Source organism: Artemia franciscana, chromosome 10 (assembly GCF_032884065.1).
Source record: "Artemia franciscana chromosome 10, ASM3288406v1, whole genome shotgun sequence".
NCBI lineage: Eukaryota > Metazoa > Arthropoda > Branchiopoda > Anostraca > Artemiidae > Artemia > Artemia franciscana.
In genome coordinates, this window is record NC_088872.1 from 15,952,760 (window position 1) to 15,971,783 (window position 19,024).

At 35.0% G+C, this 19,024-nt stretch overlaps 1 protein-coding gene across 1 annotated transcript in view; it reads right to left on the minus strand.

Moving 5' to 3' along the window:
- Window positions 1-19,024, minus strand: part of LOC136031837 (CLIP-associating protein 1-like) — a gene marked incomplete in the record, with an annotated part of 169,070 nt that overhangs the window by 94,648 nt on the left and 55,398 nt on the right. The window contains 1 exon segment of the mRNA XM_065711673.1: window positions 1,594-1,628. Coding sequence (XP_065567745.1) covers window positions 1,594-1,628 — 35 coding nt within the window.

Here is a 19,024-nt window from a genome sequence, read left to right on the forward strand (position 1 = left end):
CCCTTGGATGACTCCTGCTATCCTAGACGAGAGAAGAGAAATCAGCTTTAAAAATACTTAAACACACTTTCTCTGAGTTTGTGACCACTCTTTCCCTCAGAAAAAGATTCCTTCGGCGACCCTATACCTCAGGCAAGTGAAAGCAGAGGATGGTTGGCCCCAAGCCCTACTGTTTCAAAAACAGTTCTTTAATATTTAGGTTCCTCAAGATATTCTAATACTCCACTCCGCAAGGTTGGGATGATATCTGGATCACTAAGAGGAGAGGGTGAGTCTGAAACTCCAAGCATACAAACACGTTTTTCAAGGGATTTGGACCACACTTTGCCCCCAAAAAGATTCCTTCAAATTTAGATTAGAGATTTAGATTAGAACAAATCCTAAGCAAGGGTATCGCTGTCTTAAAACAGGTTATAATTACAATTTTTATAGTAGTTGAAATGTTCATCCTATGCCGCGGCACTTGACCTAAGAGAAACTGTTTTTCAGTAAACATTTCTATCATTGGCAACGTTTCAAAGTACGAAATTATTTTCAAAACCATTGCCGACAGACATTATTTTGGCAATATAAACTTCTGAATTATTCTCAAATCAATATCTTGTAGACAAATTTCAGAGGATTAAGAAAAAAATACCGACGAGGACATGGATTTCCGAGAGAATGATATTTGATTTGCCTCCCTTATTAATTGACATAGCACTCTCTTAATTTACTTTAACTAGAAAACCGTATTTTTCATTCAAAATTTCTAAGTTGTGAACGTCATGCAAGGCTCTCAACTCTAATCATTTATTGCATATTAGAACGCCTTTTTCCCCAAATGATTTTTCCTTTAGTCAGACTTTTTTTGGTAGTATTCCTAAATTTTAGTCTTCAGAAACATATTTTAAGCAAAAGTAAGTAGATAAAAAATGTAAAACAACAAAAAGAACGAATAGAAATGTTTCCAGCAGAAACTTTTCGATAGTTTTTTTTTTATATTATTGTTTAATAAAATCAAATTAAATACACTGCTTTAGTAGATTTGCAAAAAAAAAAAAAAATGTAAATATTCGTTATTTTTCTATGACAAAATTAATGGGACAAAACTTAAAACTGTTAAAAACTTATGGTATGGTATGCTAACAGTCAACAATTTACGCACGTTTTCACCCTAGAGTTGAGTCAATTGAACTTATTTTTAAAGGGAGCAAAAGACAGATTTCCTGGGATAATATTTCTCAGGAGTCCATTCCAGATCCAGGTGACCTTACATAGTGTCTTACATAGTTGTTCACCAAGTAATCAGTGGAGGTATATCCTCTTACAGGCAACCTAAACAAAACTTGCTTCTGTGAGTTTTCCATGTTTTTAAATATTATATTTAATTCTAATACTAAAAAATGTCAGTATTAACGTAAAATAACAATTACCAGAAATTCGAAGTCATAAATGAAGTAATTAGAAAGTTGACCCAAAGGCTCACAGCAAACCAACAAAGAAGGTAGTTTAAAGGTTTTAATTGTTTCAATTATCCTCTGAGGAGTCTGAAATCTGGGGGTAGGGGCACCTAAGCTAAGCTGAATACTGATTTAAAAAAAAAAAACTTACAAGGCCTCTATCCGTTTCATCTTCTTGTTTAGCACCTGAAATTTAAAGAAACGTAAATATTGGAATCTTATGCGATCAGAAGCATGTTAAATATAATGATTAAAAACGAATACTTAAAGTGAAGCAGTAACAATGTAACTAGGTTAGGCGTAGAGGCATTTTTAACAGTGGGGTAGGCCAACATTAATCTATGTACATCTTTATTTATACCCCATCATATGAAAAGAAAAAAAAAAGATTAAGTCAACTGAAAGAAAGGAAAGAAATAAAGGCTTCAAAAACAGCAATTGATATTAAACATCAGAAGATGACATTTGGCTATTCATAGCCAGTTTGTTTACACGACTAGTGAGGTACGTGTAAGGTAGGAGGCGAGTTAACCAGAAAATGCATGCATCTATAAAAAAAAAAAAAAAAAAAAAAAAAAAAAAAAAAAAAAAAAAAAAAAAAAAATACACGGATCTACCTAAGACGACCATGTTTTCTGAATATTCGGTTGAGAGTACTATAAAGAGTATATAGGGCTGGATTAAACTATTATTAATCCTTGCAAGATTGGCTCCATTCAAACAGATCTGGACCATATGAAAAATGGGTTTGACTTGCCATATTTTCCACCATTTTTAGCTGATTCTTTGAGGTCTTTACCAATTGATAGACCAACATGTGTCAGCTAGTGACAAGGCTTTATTCCAATACCGTTCAAGCATAGATGTATCATAAACTCTTGACAGACCTAAATCGTTGATAAAAAAAACAAGTTTTTCAAATGAAAAAAAGGAGCAATATTAAAACATAAAACGAATAGAGATTATTACGTTCATGAGGGGGTTCGCCCCCGCGTCAATGCTTCGTTCTTTACGCTAAAGCTCAAATTGTGTTCCAATTCTTTAAGAATGGCCCCTAAATCACAAAGGCCGTGTAATTAGAATAAATAGCTCTTTTGAAAGTACTAAAAAACTTTAGCATAAAGAGCGAGGTGTTGACGAAGGGTACCTTCCACATATACGTTACTTATAATGTTGCTCCTTATTTTCAGTTGAAAAAACTTGTTTTTTATTTAATTTCTGATCGTTTTTTAAATAATGCTGGAAAATCCGGCACCCTTTCATGGAAAATTCTCTTTCCCCATGAAAAATTCGTCCATGGAAAGGACCTCCCACGAAACCCTCTTTGGACTGTTCGTGGTAACAGTCTGTTACCACGAACTATTTGAAAGTCAAAACTTTATTGCAGCTAGGGTAAGTTGAATTTCACGATCATTTCCATAAAACGTAAAAATTTTCGTGTAAAAAAAAAGGCGTACGTAAAAAAAAAGCGTAGAAACATTTTCCTATTCCATAAGCGGTCCTACCAACATTAAAAGACATCATCTGCATAACATCCAAATGAACATCTGCATAATATCCAAAGTGAATTGGAGTTTCTTAGTCAATAAAATCATTTTCAAATAGTGGGTCAAACTACTTCTAAGGATACTCCACGGCTCAAAGGCTCATTTATTAATTGAGACTTAAATGACGTGCCCCATACTTAACTAACGTCATACCTTCCCAGGCCTAGAGTCCCATCAGACTTCCTGCAGGAAGGGTGAGTTACCCTGGGGGATGGGCCACGGCAACTTCTTTTAAAATGGGCCCTTAAACAGCTATCTATGATTTTCCAATGACTCACTAGCAGTATAAAATAAAAAAAGAGGACGCCTCAGTGCTACACATGTGAAAATATTATCTTCCTTGCTATTCAAAATGGGAGAGGGTAGGGCTCCAAGCCTCCTCTCAGGGGTTTTTGGCTATGGAAATCCTAATAGTGTACTTTTTGCTCCGACATGAAACCGATAAATTACACAAACATTTGATATACGGTGCTGAAATGAACTAAACATCTTAAGAGCATTTTCATCTCGTAAACTGTAGGAATGTACACTCTCTATTAATTTTACAATATTTTTCTTAGTTCGAGTCCTTATCCAGTTTGCACGAAATTACTTTTTAATTGTTTTTGGTAAAATGTGTGCTAAGGATTATTTTATACATGACAACAACGAACGAAAGAACAAAGAACAACAAACGACGAAACAATTACGGTATTTTTGACGACCATACTGCCTTTCCACGACTATAAATAAAAATTCAAATAGCGATAAATCCTTCTATTAGACAGTGAAAAAACAATAAAAAAAATACTGGATATTTCGGTCACATACGACCGAAGATACGACCATTAGCAAAATATACTACTTTAACAAAAAATCATATATTTTAACATTACTTGGAAATTATTTCAATAAGTCTGTTCGCCACCAAACAAAACTAAAAAAGAATATCCAGAACACGGGTTCAAAATAAACAAACCTTCAACCTAGCAGTATTTTGTCAATATTTAACTCACTAACAAGGAACTTCGAGCAACCATAAACTATTTCCCGAAGGAGATTTCCCGAAAGATTTAGCACAAACGATCAATTCAAGGAAATACCAAACAAAAAGCGACCAACTCAATTAAAGACTAATAACATCCCCAAATTTTGAAAGGAGCCAAGAACCATTTGGCTCCTCTTTTTGGATACGCCGCACACCATAATTCTTTCCAAATAACACCAAAACGTTCCAAGTCATACGGTATTTCAAAATTCAGTAGACAAAAAAAGTAAGCAAAATAGCGCTTATGAAAGTCTAGCATTCACTGTTTACACATTAAAATTGAAATTCGACTTTTAAACAGTATTTCACTTTTTTACGGTAAATTAACCTGAAACTGTAAGAGGGCAACGAAGCAAAACACTATTTTGGGTGTGTGATTTTACTTACTGTAGCCGCATTTCAAGTCTGATTTTTGCTCCGATTTTTTTTTCTTTTTTGGCAAACTAAACTTAACAAAGTCACTGGTATCAAAAACAGATACAAACCTTAGAAAAATACGAGCATTCCAGCGCAAAACAGTGACAGATACAGGATTTAGGAAAGAGAGGAAGCAAGTGCCTTTGCTTTGATGACTTTTTGTCTATATAGATATGTATAACTGTAAATGAAAAATGAATCAAAGTAGACTGCACACCCAAGGGGGGAGGGACCCTCACTCTCCTGGATCTACCAGTTCTGGTCAATAGAGCCAACTCTTTATTTCTACTTTTCAGTCGTTATCTCATTATTGAAAAATTATAAACAAACAAAACGAAAAAAAATAATTTTAAAGTAATAACAAAAGATAAATCATGAGAGCCTTCTATGCAAGAGTGAAACCGCAGTGTCCTAGTGTGGTTAATATAGAAAAAGAAACAAAAGAAACTTGACCATGAAAGTAAAACAAAGAACAATGGCCAAACTAAAAGGATCAGTAACTTCAGACACGCAATCATCAAAGCTCATAAATTCATAGACTTTTGCTTGCCAGATGCACTTTATTAGTTGAGGTTTGTCCACAATGACAGTATTAAAACAGTCTTTGTTAAAAGAATTAGTTCATAATTGGGAGAAAACGGAATCCATCGAAAGAAAAACGTAAATGTCCGAGCTATTAATACATAAAGCTAATTTAAATTAATATTAAGCAAATACATCTGTCTGCGCCTGTTAAAGGGCCTTAGGTGTCAGGCAGCTGGTCCCAAGCCTGGAAAAAGGAGGGGTGCGCAGTGGGCCTGCAACCCACACCAGGAACCTTGAGGGCATTCCCCCCTCGGGGGAAACAAACAGCAACTGAAACACCAAGATTGAGCCTTAGATCGAACCCCTTAATGATGATATCAACAGCGCGCCGAAGGAACACGATTTACAGTCAATGAAGTATGGACAAAACTTATCGAAAATCTACTGACATCCTGCGAAAACGGAGACACAAGATTAAGCCCCGAAGTCCAGGACAAAGATGTTGACTTTGTAGACGATACAGGAGTGCTTGAGTCAAGCAAAACGCGGCTTCAAGAATTATTAGACGAGATAACGGCAAAGGAATCAAGTAGAGGAATCAAGTCTAATTTTGACAAACATAACAAATTTAAAGTATTATCCAAATTTTACAAAAGATGACGAAAAAATTTACTTTAACACCAATTTCAAGCAAATACAGCTTCCTTGTAGCAATAAAACCTCGTCAAATTGGTGTGCCTAATATAAATGCACAAGAAAGCGCAGATTTCTCCCAGAAATTAGCCCTTACGACCTCTTGCTAGTATCATTTAGCACAAACTTGAAACAATAAAATCCCCAATCACACGCTTCAAAAAGATTTAGTTTTCTTGTCTCCCAGTCCATCACTTGGCACATGTCAATATCAGGGTATTTCTAAACTACCGGTACTAAACTAGCGTTAAAATGTAATTAATTAGCTCAGGGACCGATTTATAAATAGCTCAAGTAATAAACACTAAAATCAAATAAATCCTCAGTGCAAATCAAATAATAAAATACAAATCAAATGTAAACAATAAAATTAAAATAAATAAAATAAATCATCGTAAGATCCAATGGCGTTCTTTTTTCTTGTTCTTTCAGCAGGACTAGGCGTTTTCCGCCTCACCTGACATCTGGGTGATGTCTATCCGTGAGTTTGATGCTTCCCAAACTCACGGATAGATTTCATTGCGTGCGAATATTTTTCCTACCTTGGAACAAACCAGAGATTCTCTTCTACCTCTTACAACCATTAGCCAAAAGCCTCATTTAGAAATTTGATGAAACGTCAAGTCTGGTATAAAAAAGAACAAATTAATAGTTTTTATTTGGCAAAATATGCAGCATTCGAAGGTCGAAATTGTCTCGACCTTTTTTTTTATAAAAAAAAAAAACACTTAATCAAATAGAAACTCCATTTTAGATAATCATCAATTTCTTCCATTTCAAAGTAGTACTTCAAAGTAGACCTCATATAAAAGAGGAAGACAAACTTCAAAAATATGAATAAAAAAAATATTAAATTAAAATCGTCCCCGTATTCAGATTCAAGATGTACAAAATATTGGTAAGGTATTTGTTCTGTAAATACTAAATAAAGCAACAAGAACAATAATACTGCAAGGTAAAGTGTGCTGCTGGATGATTTGACGTAAAAATTTGAAATTACGGTAATATGCACTCAGTTTAAACCTATAAAAATGTAAACAAGTGATAAGCTATTCCAACCTAGAACTTGCCTTTATAATGTGGCCTTTCACATTTGCAGCCTCTGGTACTTCCCCTTAGCGATGGCTGCCTTAGCAGATTATCGAATCGGAGAATCCAATTTTGTTCTTCGTCCCAACAATCGGACTCAAGTCCAAGTGAGGTATCATGCCTCGATTCATCACTACTCAAAGTGCTTGATGTCTCTTCAGAGCTTGTATTTCTTCGTTCTGGTGTAGAGTTTTTACGTCTCAATGAGAGGCTAAGCGGACTGACTCTTGTTGTGGTACTGTACGATCTGATTTTTTTTCCAGAGTTACTTACCGAACCAACAGACGGATTTGCTCTCAAAGTTCGCTTGATGGACTCATATGGACTTACTCTTGTTTTACTTGCAAATGAGGTTAGCTTTGCTGTCAAAGCTGACCAGCGAGATGAGCTGGCATTTGATATTACAGAGTTCGACGTTTTAACACTTGATCCTGGAGATGGGGGTTCGGTGTCTCGATTAACAATTTCTGGTAGCGATTCAGTACCAGAATCGGGGCTCGCTCGCGATAATTCTGCTTCCATCATTCAGGTATAGCCTAAATTCCATTCCAAGATATATTTCTTATCCACTTCCAAAATTTATACTTCATTCATACTGCTGCGGAAGTTAAATAGAATCAGATATATCTTTGTCTGCATTACATTTCAACATTAGTCCAGTACGATTACTTAGAAGACCTCAAAGTATCCCTTTATTTTTTTTTAACATTTCAGCTTCAACTATTTCTATTATAATTTCTATAATAATTGCGAGAAAATGAACCTTTTAAGCTTAAACATACTAGAAAGCTTAGCACTATTTTTTACGAAGACAAATTAAGATTTTCTTTTGTTTTTGCAAATCCTAAACGACAATCTTGCAACTAACGATGTGGTGAAATCCTCCCCAAAAGAAAGCAACCTTTGAGGAATAGGTCTAAACCAGTCCCTAGGCAGTAAACTAAGGTGCTTCACTTCAGCAGGATCAACGGGATCATCCCTCCAAAGGGTCAATAGTTCATACAATATAGTTCAAAAGTTAAAGTTACTTTTGGGTGACATAAAACAACCAATAGGCCACCTAATTTTCACCATCTAGTGTAGGCTACATCTCTGAATGTCATGTGTACTGCACAGTTCTGCATCACGTGGTACAACCAATGCAACGCTTGGCGGAATTCCACCACGCTGGGCAGACTTTTGCCACGCTTCGTAGGCCACCTGGTGCATGTAATTTCTGATTGTCGGTACCCCTTGAAAACATCCCTTTTTTTGAATCTTCGCTTAAACAAGAGAAGTTTCTCTTCATTTTTCTCTAGAGAAAAACATAAATGACCGCTCTGACTATAGTCATATTATGTTGCTAGTATTGAGATCTATATTCTCTGTAAAAAAAAAACTCGCTACACCACATAATAGCTTAAAGTTGGTAGCAGTACTATCTTGAAACTCATTAATATAATATGGCTGAAAACTAATTAGAAGCTTTCAAACCATCTTAAATAAAACGACTCGGAAGCTCTGAAACAACAATCAATATTTCTATATCTGCCAGTGGCAAAAAAAAGGAACACGCGAGATCGTAATTTTCGACTAACATTGTAACCGCAATCCAACGGGAAAAACATAACTACAATTAAAAACAAGAGCTGTGCAAGTAAAACAATCACAATTCGAGATCATTTTTTTTCTTAATATAGTAATTGATTGAGTAATTTCTTTATTAACATAATAACTATAAATTTTAATAGGTTCTTTTTGAAAATTAACACTAATGGGTTATTACTGAAAAACAAGGCAAATGAATCAACGAGAAAAAATGACTTAGAATTATATTCCTCTTTCAAATTCATTCTGATGCAATATCTTCTATTTGTAAAATTGTCCAATAGTCATGAAGACTACAAAGGAAGGGGATATCATAATCATGGTACCGAGGGGGGCAGGAGTCACACTAGGCTTCTAAAAATACTTTTTTTGATATTTTTATCGAATTATAAGAAAAAATCCAGCCTAGATTTTGATAAATACATTTCCCCCTCCCAGCCATATATTACCGTGAATTGAAGACAGTGGTAATAACGACATCGTATAGGTCATTCTATTCATTTACAGTACAGTTTTGGGAAGTCTAGTGGCAACGTCTATGCGGAATCATTCACCTCTACGTTTAAAATAATGACCACGGAGGTGGCAATGATTAAAATGGATTAATGTGTGAGTCGCTTCATAATCTTAATGACATGACAGAGTCTGAGAAACTTTATAAGGTCACCAAGCGGGAAACGATAGACGAGAATCGGGATTGACAAGAGCTTGGTCATTCTTCTTTGCACTCTCTCCACGACGTCCATGTCTTTGCTGTAGTATGGACAAGTTCATTGGTAGTACATGAAAGACATCCAAATGAGACCTGCAACTTTCGATGCCAAGTATGGACAAGTTCATTGGTAGTACATGAAAGAAATCCAAATGAGACCTGCAACTTTCGATGCGACTTAGATGTCGGTAAAATCTCATTTCCAAGTATAAGAGGACACGTCATTTCATTTGTACCAGAGCTATGAAGACATTAAATGTAGGACAGAGGTACGAAATCCTTTACAACTGACAGGCTCCTTTTTATGGCACTTGGTACTTACAAAGTGACAGATAGCTATCGCAAATTCTGTCGGTCTGTCTGTCTGTCGGTCCCGGTTATGCTAGTTTAGGCACTTCCAGATGAGCTAGGCCGATAAAATTTGGCAGACGTATCAGGGACCAGACCAGATTAAATTAGAAATAGTCATTTTCCGATTCGATCATCTGGGGGAGGGAGGGAGTGGGGGTACAGTTAATTCGGAAAAATAGAAAAAAGAGGTATTTTTAACTTACGAACGGGTGATTGGATCTTAATGAAATTTGATATTTAGAAGAATATCGTGTCTCAAAGCTTTTATTTTAAGTCCCGACCAGATCCGGTGACATTGGGGGGAGCTGGAGGGGAAAACCTAAAATCTTGGAAAACGCTTAGAGTGAAGAGATCGGTATGAAACTTGGTGGGAAAAATAAGCGCAAATCCTAGATACGTGATTGATATAACTGAAACGAATCCGCTCTCATCGGGTGAGTTGGGGGGAGGGTTAATTATGAAAAATTTGAAAAAATTAGGTATTTTCAACTTACGAAGGAGTGATCAGATCTTAATGAAATTTCATATTTAGAAGGGTCTCGTAACTTATATCTCTTATTTCAAATCTCGACCGGATCCAGTGTCATTGGGGGGGGGAATCTTGGAAATCGCTTCGAGAGGAGAGATCAGGATGAAATTTGGTGGGAAGAATAAGCACAAGTCCAAGATACGTGACTGACACAACCGGACCGGATCCGCTTTCTTTAGGGGAGTTTGGGGGGGGGCGTAATTTCAGAAAAATTAGAAAAAATGAGGCATTTGTAATTTACGAACGGGTGACCAGATCTTAATGAAATTTGATATTTAGAAGGATCTTGTGCTTCAGAGCTCTTATTTTAATCCCGACCAGATCCGGTGGCATTAGGGGGAGTTGGATGGGGAAACCGGAAATCTTGGAAAACGTGAAAATTGAGGTTTCTTTATCTTACGAATGGGTGATCGGATCTTAATGAAACTTGATATATAGAAAGATCTTATATCTCAGATGCTCCATTTTCAATTCGAATCTGATTTCTCGATGCGGCTACTTAGTTCCGCATCCACGGATCCCTTCTTCGAAATCACGAAGCAAAGATAGAGAAACTGTAAACAACTTCAATATGGGCTCCACAAACTGTAATGAATTCCGCGGGGCCTAACCAGGCCTGCCATTATTAAGTAACGGTTCAACTGCCATTATTTTTGTTGTTTGCAAATTTACTTTAAGCCCGGCTTTTGCAGTTTCTTCCTGCAAACATTGAGGGCATCATTCCAAAAGCTGCTGTATGGAATCGGCGACGAGCGTATGGTCAAATAGGAACACAGCACCCTTCAAAGTGAAGTAAATACTACTTTTAATTTAGCTTAGAAAATTAATGTCCCTGTTTTAGTTTTAAGGTGAAAGAAAAAGAAAGACTTAATGATAAGAAGTTGCCATGTGTAATGTCCAAAAAAAGAAGGAATGATCTGATCCTATGGAAGTTATGGGGGTTTGTGAACCCTAGAAGATCGAAATCTACAAATTGGAACCAGATTCAAAAACGTAGAATGGGAGTTGCATTTTCGAGTCGTTCTTTGGGCTTAACTTGGCGGATAAGGAAGAAGTCAGAGGGGACACAATTCCCTAAATTTCTCTAGTTTGACTGGAACTAAAAATCAGTTCAAATTATCTTATGTTGCCGTCTTTAAGCAGCAAAAGATTGATTAAACTTCGCCTTTGCATTTATCAATAATTCTTAAAAACAACGTTCACTTTATCCAGAAACAAGAATAATACTAGAAATAAATCCTTTGGTTACAGGTACAGTTTATAGAAACGACCTTCAATTCGGTCAAACTCCAATAATTACCAACAAAGCTATAATTATAGGCGATCACTGTTTTCGACCACAGATTTCCCAATAAAAGCCACAAATGCCCCTCCTTCCTGAGTTCAAGCACGGACATCTAGAACATCATTTGCAAGATAACAGGTCCAAAAGAATTTATTTATTGTCACTACTATTCACACATATTTCGTTTTATAAACATAACATAACCTACGCAGCTGTGTTGGCCTCAAGGGCTTGGTGCTGCAGTGAGTTGTTAGTAGTAGAAGTAGTTTTACATTCTAACGCGCGCATATCCTCTGATCGCTATAGGCCTGATCCTATCCGTAAAATGAGGTCGTCTTATCGTCGATAGTTTAGGAGCGACCATTTGCTGCAAAATCCTTTTCCCGGAAATAATTGTACCAGTGAACGACTATAGCCTCTGACTCATACGAGTATGCAGGGAGGGAAAACTCATTCCCACGTTCCCCGAAACCTAAAAAATTGTATAATTGTTTCTGCATTTTCTGATGTTTTCCACAGACTATAGTTCACGTACTTCTACATAATTCAAACTGTGGCATCATTGGAATGAATTCCTGAACTAAAATTTTCCCCTGCTGCATGAATATGTGCGACCGGACAGTGTTTAAACCCTTGCTCTCATTGAGCTTTTTTACACATATAGCTTCGTTCTGTGATTAAAAAATAGAGCCGTAGCAAAGACAAATTCACACTAAAAGATTTCAGACATATTGACCTCGAACTTATAGATCAAAAACACTTTCAAATAGTAACTGCACCGGGCCCACCTCCCTCTCAGGATGTCTTCAGTCAGGGGTAAAAGAGCGAGAGCATTTTTCTGCAAGCTCTCGCCTTCACCAGGAAAGAAAACTCGTCGGCATGAAGATTTAAAATCCATTCACCAATCGAAAATGGCTTCCTAGCAGATGTAATTAAAAAAAATCGTTATTAAAAACTTAAAACCGCAAATATAAAAACAAACAAATTGAATTGCCGGTTTCGATTTTTTAGGATAAAAAATATTTGTTTTTCTGTGTTAATAAAACATCAACAGCAGTTCAACAACAGCAAAAAACACTAACACGGACAAGAGACGCTATTTAGGCCTTAGCTTCGATCCTTAACTGAGTCTTCGAATTAGGCGGACAAACCTAAATCTTTTTCGGGGAACACAACAGTTAGCGGAGGGAGGACAGGAGTAGCTTGAAAAAACAGGCGAACTATATGGCAAGTAATGGAAAGTAAAGTAAATTCATAATAGTATCAGTATTTAGGGTGGGGCATGGGCTCGAACTTCGCCATGTGTATATAACTCGGTACTTGCTTATTATCCCGAACACACTCTAGAAGTGAATTTAGGTTGATTTTAATGAAAATATACCAAAATATGACAAAATATAACACTTTAGTAACAAAACTAAGAAAAGTACAACAAAGAATAACTGAAAGCAGGCCGCCCAGAACGCATTATGTTAAATACCTAACCCCTAGCCACCTCTATATATCAAATATTTAATTAAAATATACCTGCATCGTAGTTTATTTCACGAAAAAACAAACCAATTATAACCGAATGCGAGAAAAAAAAACCTGTTTTACTCAGATCAAACAAAGCTAACTTCTTGGGTGTGTTCGGGATAATACACAAGTACCCTATCTCTTCTGAGCCCATTACCCACTTATGCAACAGCTAATCATGAGTCATAATTTTAGTACAACAGAAGACCCGTGTTCATTACCTCTTTCTCTTAATGTGAGAAACACATCATCAGAGAATGTTATACAATACAGATTACGATCCAATAGGAAAAAATTAACGCAATCTCACACTACTTTTCACTTGAAAAAGATGCAAGGTTGTGAACAATAAGGTCATTAATTAAGGATGAATTAAGAAGAAAAATATGTTCAAATGCATGCACTTCAAATACGCGATATTTAATCAAAGAAAAGTTTTTTCTTCTAAATCCCAAGTGGAGAAATGAAAATTAACAATTATTAATCTCTATTTTTACTCAAGAACGGAAAACAAGAGAGCTTTTCTTGTTAAGAAATATTGTATTTTAAAGTATGTAAATCAAAGAAAGCCTGCGATTCTAGAGAAGAATCTTTTCGAACTAGAGTGATAGATTAAGTTCCTAAAAAAATATTTGCTGAATATTGTACTAAAATTCTCGTTTTAAATTATAATTTGAATTTTGATTCAAGACGTAATTGTATAGAAACCACAGGTTTTAATAGTTTGAGTAAAGAACAAATAAAAAATATGAGGAATTACAAAAACAAACAGTTTGTTTTGATTTTAGAACGAATAGAATACATTCTTTAGTTTGAATAAAAAAAGAGAGACAAAATCCAATTTTTTCACAAAAGACAATCAGAAAATGAAGAGCCTATCAAGAAATTTTCATTAGATTTTCTTCACACCTAAAGAAGGATGCGTGTAAACATATTTATTTGGGGCATATTTGGCAGGAGCTTCATTCTTCAAAACAACAAAGCCTGATTATTTTGAACGGTCTTGACCAAATCTTGAGTTTTCGAACATAATTTACCAAAAGATACTTTTTCCTTAGTTTTTCAGGGAGGCTAGGCTAAAAAATATCCGACGATCAGGAAAGGGCAAGCCCCCACCCCCCGTATAAAGGCCGTATCGAGGATTGCGAGAGATATTACTTTTGAATTGAAAGGAGTAAAGTTTCATAATGCATTTTGATTATTTAATTGGGCTATAAACTGCACGTTTTAAGTGTATATAACTCTGTGGATTCGTCCCTGCCTGCAACACAACATTAAAGCGATTATATATATATATATATATATATATATATATATATATATATATATATATATATATATATATATATATATATAAATGTTGTTTATAATAGCGGCGTAATGAAAAACTATTAAATTAAAGTCCATCTTACTTATACTGGAATCAGATACCATGGATCTCATGATCAAAGTTTAATGGCTATATTTCGGAAGGTATTGGAAGATCATTGGGGTATTAAGTTTAACGCCGAATAGTGAATGTCAATTAAACTCTTTTATAGGCTTTTATTTGTGTTTCATACAAGACTTATTTATTCTATAACTTCTTTTCTGGCATAGCAATTGCTTTCAAACACATCACTAAATAAACGGCTGAGTCGAGATGCACTGGAAAGCAGTTTGCCACAATGTGAAAGCCATTCTTTGCCCAGAAAATATTAAGACTGACCTTGTTTTAAGCTGAAAAGGCTCTACCTGACTAGTTCAGTCCAATTTTTATTTCATGCAAACCGTTTCTTCTTTTTTAATCGTTCAGATTCAAAATAACTGGAGTTGTTTGGGTTTATAAATAACTGATGTATGGCGAAACACTTAAGGTGTATGACCTCTGATTTATTCCTCTGAATAAATCAATGAATATTCCTCTGATTTTAAAATATTCCATACCATTTCTAACATATGGTGACATCATGGCATTATGACTCAAGGTATGATATTATGTATATAAGTTAGTATTTTTCTATGACAGATGCCATTCTAATTCCAAATATTACATCACAGCCGGAACATTTTAGTTTTCCCATCACTGTTTTAAAATGCAGAGGGACCATTTTACCAGTGTACCTGATCCTAGGCCGTATCCAAGGAGGTTAAAGGGGTTGACCCCCTCCCCCAAAAAATATTTGTACGACTCGTAAAAACGTAACACAAATGAATAGAAACAAATTTTTGACGTATTCTTAAAGCTCATTTTGTAAACCCCTCCACCCCTCCCAAAAAAAAAATCCTGGATACGGCCCTGTTCTGACCTTTCAATAAATTCTAGTCCTGACAAACATTGGATAAGTAGGCTTAAGTAGATAGGTAGTTAATTCATTATAGATCAAGCATAGCTAAATGATACAATAATTAAGAAATTGTAAATGTGATTGATGAGTTCCATTAGGTTAAACAATACATCTTAAATTTTGTCCTCGTAAATAAATTGGTTGAAAGAAGCTGATAGTTACAAATTAAAAAAGAATTAATTGGCTGAGTATATGTTTTTTAGGAGAGAAAAAAATAATGATTGTGACGGTCAGAGGTTGTTCACACTTTTTTGTAGGAGTAGGCGGAATTTACCTCAATAGTGACAGTCCCATTACGCAAAAGCCGGAATAAAATGTTTAGCCATGTGTCTGTTTTCTGAAGGGGCCAACCTGATTCAACCAATGACTAAGCCCCTTGAGAGAAAGACAACAGAGAGGTATGGGCTATAACATGTCACAAATGAGGCACGACTACGGAAACCGTGTCACCAGGTCATTTGAGGTCACGTTATTGACGTCGACTATAAACTGCATTATTTCAAAAACTTTTCTCATAAATACTACGATTAACACCACAACAGCCCTCCCCTTCTTCCAGCCCGAACAAATCTTGTCATTTAATTTCTTAGCTTTGTGCTGGAATCCAATAAACAAATTAAAATGTAAGCAGTACGTTGTCTAAAGGACCAGATCATAGCTTGATCAGTTGTGGCCCATCTTTTTTGTATAGAATTGCCATTCAAATAAATACATACTTTTCTTCACGTGAATATCTGAGTATTCTATATACATTGAATTAGTTACCAAGCGCAAGCCCATACGCGTTAAATTGTCTGCCAAAGGTATCATCAAACATTTCTCCTTGAAGAAAGCTATGGGACCTAGACCACATCCGAAACGCTTCTTAGGGGATAAGTCCCTTCATACAAAGCTTGAAAGGGTTCCATGCACACCTGAAACCTGTTCGCCAAAAGCGTGCCCGAAGAGAGATGTAGAATCAGACTCCCTGATATTACAAAGAACTATCGGAACAACCACTACCGTGGCGCCCCACATTCATTCTAGATAAATTTAACCTTTTCGATGTACAAACAACACAGCCTGTATTTTCTTAATCCCTAAAAAATTGCATAGCATGTTTTACACCATAAAAGGATAATGAGGCATTTAGGTTGAACACTTAACATAGCAAGAATGGTTACAAGTACCATATCAATCACTTGCAGTCACTAAGCGTTGAATGTTGGAAAGAATTAGGATTATGTTATACTCGCCTGGATGATAATTAAGAATCGCACTGAAATGTTGCAAACCAGCAACTTTTTTTTTTTAAGGGGGTAAAATAGTTATTTTTTCTTTCCACCCAAGGATACTTTGTCGATTCTTTCCCATTGTCTATACCTATTTTTTTTCAGATTTGCTATCGCTTAAAAATGCAAACTATTCATGAGGAACCACAGAAAGACTTACAGGGCAGAGCAAACCTGTGAAAGTCTTCTTGAAGTAGTATAAAGCTTTTTCTAATTATTTTTTCTGCACTTTATATGCGCTTCTTGGTCTTCTCTGAGAGGGAAATCCACCCACCTCATCTGAACGCATATTTTCAATTCCCAGTCCGTCTACTAAGCGATATGAGCATAAACCTATGTAAACAGCGTTGCAAACAGCTGTTGGTGACTTTGCACAACAAAAGAAAGGCTATTGGGGAAAATGACTGGATAGAGTCAAACTTTAGTGCAAAGAGCAGGGCGTTGAGGAGGGAACAGCCCCTTTCATAAACGGAGTAGTTTCTGTTCGTTTTAAGTTTTAATATTGCTCCTTACTTTCAGTTAAAAAACTTGTTTTTTTTGTTTGTTTTTTTTTTAATCTAAGGAAAGGGCCATATTAAACTTAGGATCAGAAGAAATAGAAACCTACAATAACTCTAACGCGAAACAAGCAAAATATACTATTAAAGAATAAATGAAACCCAAAGCGAACATAAATTAAATAAACAATCATAGCTAATCGAGTAAATAAATCTTAAAACGACTGAAATTTAAACTGAACATGCAAATCCAACTTGAAACGAACAAAAATATTTACAAAGAAGATTTTCAGTTTTGCCTTCTTTTTTCGCTGTAAAAGTCAAAACCTGCTGTCATTGGCGCTTTACTGACAACAAATTATATTACAAATATTTTCTATTGTACTTACTACAACATTGAAAATAAACGTAAAAAATACAATAAAATTAAATTTTGAACTGATGAGCTTTCAGCAATTAAAGTCATTGTAAATCGAATATATAGTTTAATTTTTTAGCTCCTTACAAGGCTGTTCAAGACGAATATAGCTCAGGGCTCAGACTACAAACAAGAGTTTGGATACTGCCCCCTTCCCTAACTGTAAAAGTCTAAAGCCTAGTTCGTCATTGGTGCTTCACTGAAAACGATTATATTACAAATATTTTCTTTTCCAGTTATCGCAGCATTGAAAATGAAGGTTTTAGACTTCTGCAGTGAAAGAAGGAGGCAAAACCCAAACTCTTCTTTGTAGATATTTTGTTCGTTTCAAGCTGGATTTACATACTCATTTTAAGTTTCACTCATTTTAAGATTTATTTACTCATTTATATTAGTAACTATTGTTTGTTTGTTTGCTATGATTGTTTATTTAATTTCTGTTCGTTTTGGGTTTCATTTATGCCTCAATAGCAAAATTTTTTTATTTGTTTTAAGCTTGATTTGCATGTTCAGCTTAGGCTTTATTCGTTTTGAGATTTATTTATTTATTTATATTAGTACCTATTGTATGCTTTTTTTACTATGATTGTTCATTTAATATCTGTTCATTTTGGGTTTCATTTATTCTTTAGTAGTAATTTCAGGTTGTTTTGAGTTATTGTAGGTTTCTATTTCTTCTGATCTTAAGATTAATGCTGCCTATACTTTTCTTTAGAAAACTTCTTTTTCGGAAAGTATTTTTTTTTTAAATTAATAGCTGGGAAACGGGCACGAGCCTTATGCATACTCTAACTCACCGACTTTGAATTTTTAGAATTAACGCTATCAATACGACGAGTTTTACAATTCAATAATGTCTTAATTCAAACAAGAGCAAGAACGTGACAAACTTAACGTGAATACCCCGTTCTACAACTTGCCAAATAGGCAGTTGGATCGTTTTAAGATTTATTTACTCATTTATATTAGTAACTATTGTTTGTTTGCTATGATTGTTTATTTAAATTTACTCGTTTTGAGAGTTATTTATTCATGTATATTAGTAGCTATTTTTTTAAATTAATAATTGGGAGACAGGCACGATCTTTATGCATACTCTAACTCACCGACTTGAATTTATAGAATTAACGCTATCAATACGACGAGTTTTAAAATTCAATAATGTCTTAATTCAAAGAAAAGCAAGAACGTGACCAACTTAACGTGAATACCCCGTTCTACAACTTGCCAAATAGGCAGTTGGATCGTTTTAAGATTTATTTACTCATTTATATTAGTAACTATTGTTTGTTTGCTATGATTGTTTATTTAAATTTACTCGTTTTGAGATTTATTTATTCACTTATATTAGTACCTATTTTTTTAATTTTTTTTTTAAATTAATAATTGGGGAACAGGCACGAGCCTTATGCATACTCTAACTCACCGACTTTGAATTTTTAGAATCAACGCTATCAATAAGACGAGTTTTATAATTCAATAATGTCTTATTTCAAAGAAGAGCAAGAATGTGACCAACTTAACGTGAACACCCCGTTCTACAACTTGTCAAATAGACAGTTGGATCGTTTTAAAATTTATTTACTCATTTATATTAGTAACTATTGTTTGTTTGCTATGATTGTTTATTTAAATTTACTCGTTTTGAGATTTATTTATTCATTTATATTAGTACCAATTTTTTTAATTTTTTTTTTTAAATCAATAGTTGCGGAGCAGGCACGAGCCTTATGCATACTCTTACTCACCGACTTTGAATTTGTAGAATTAACGCTATCAATACGACGAG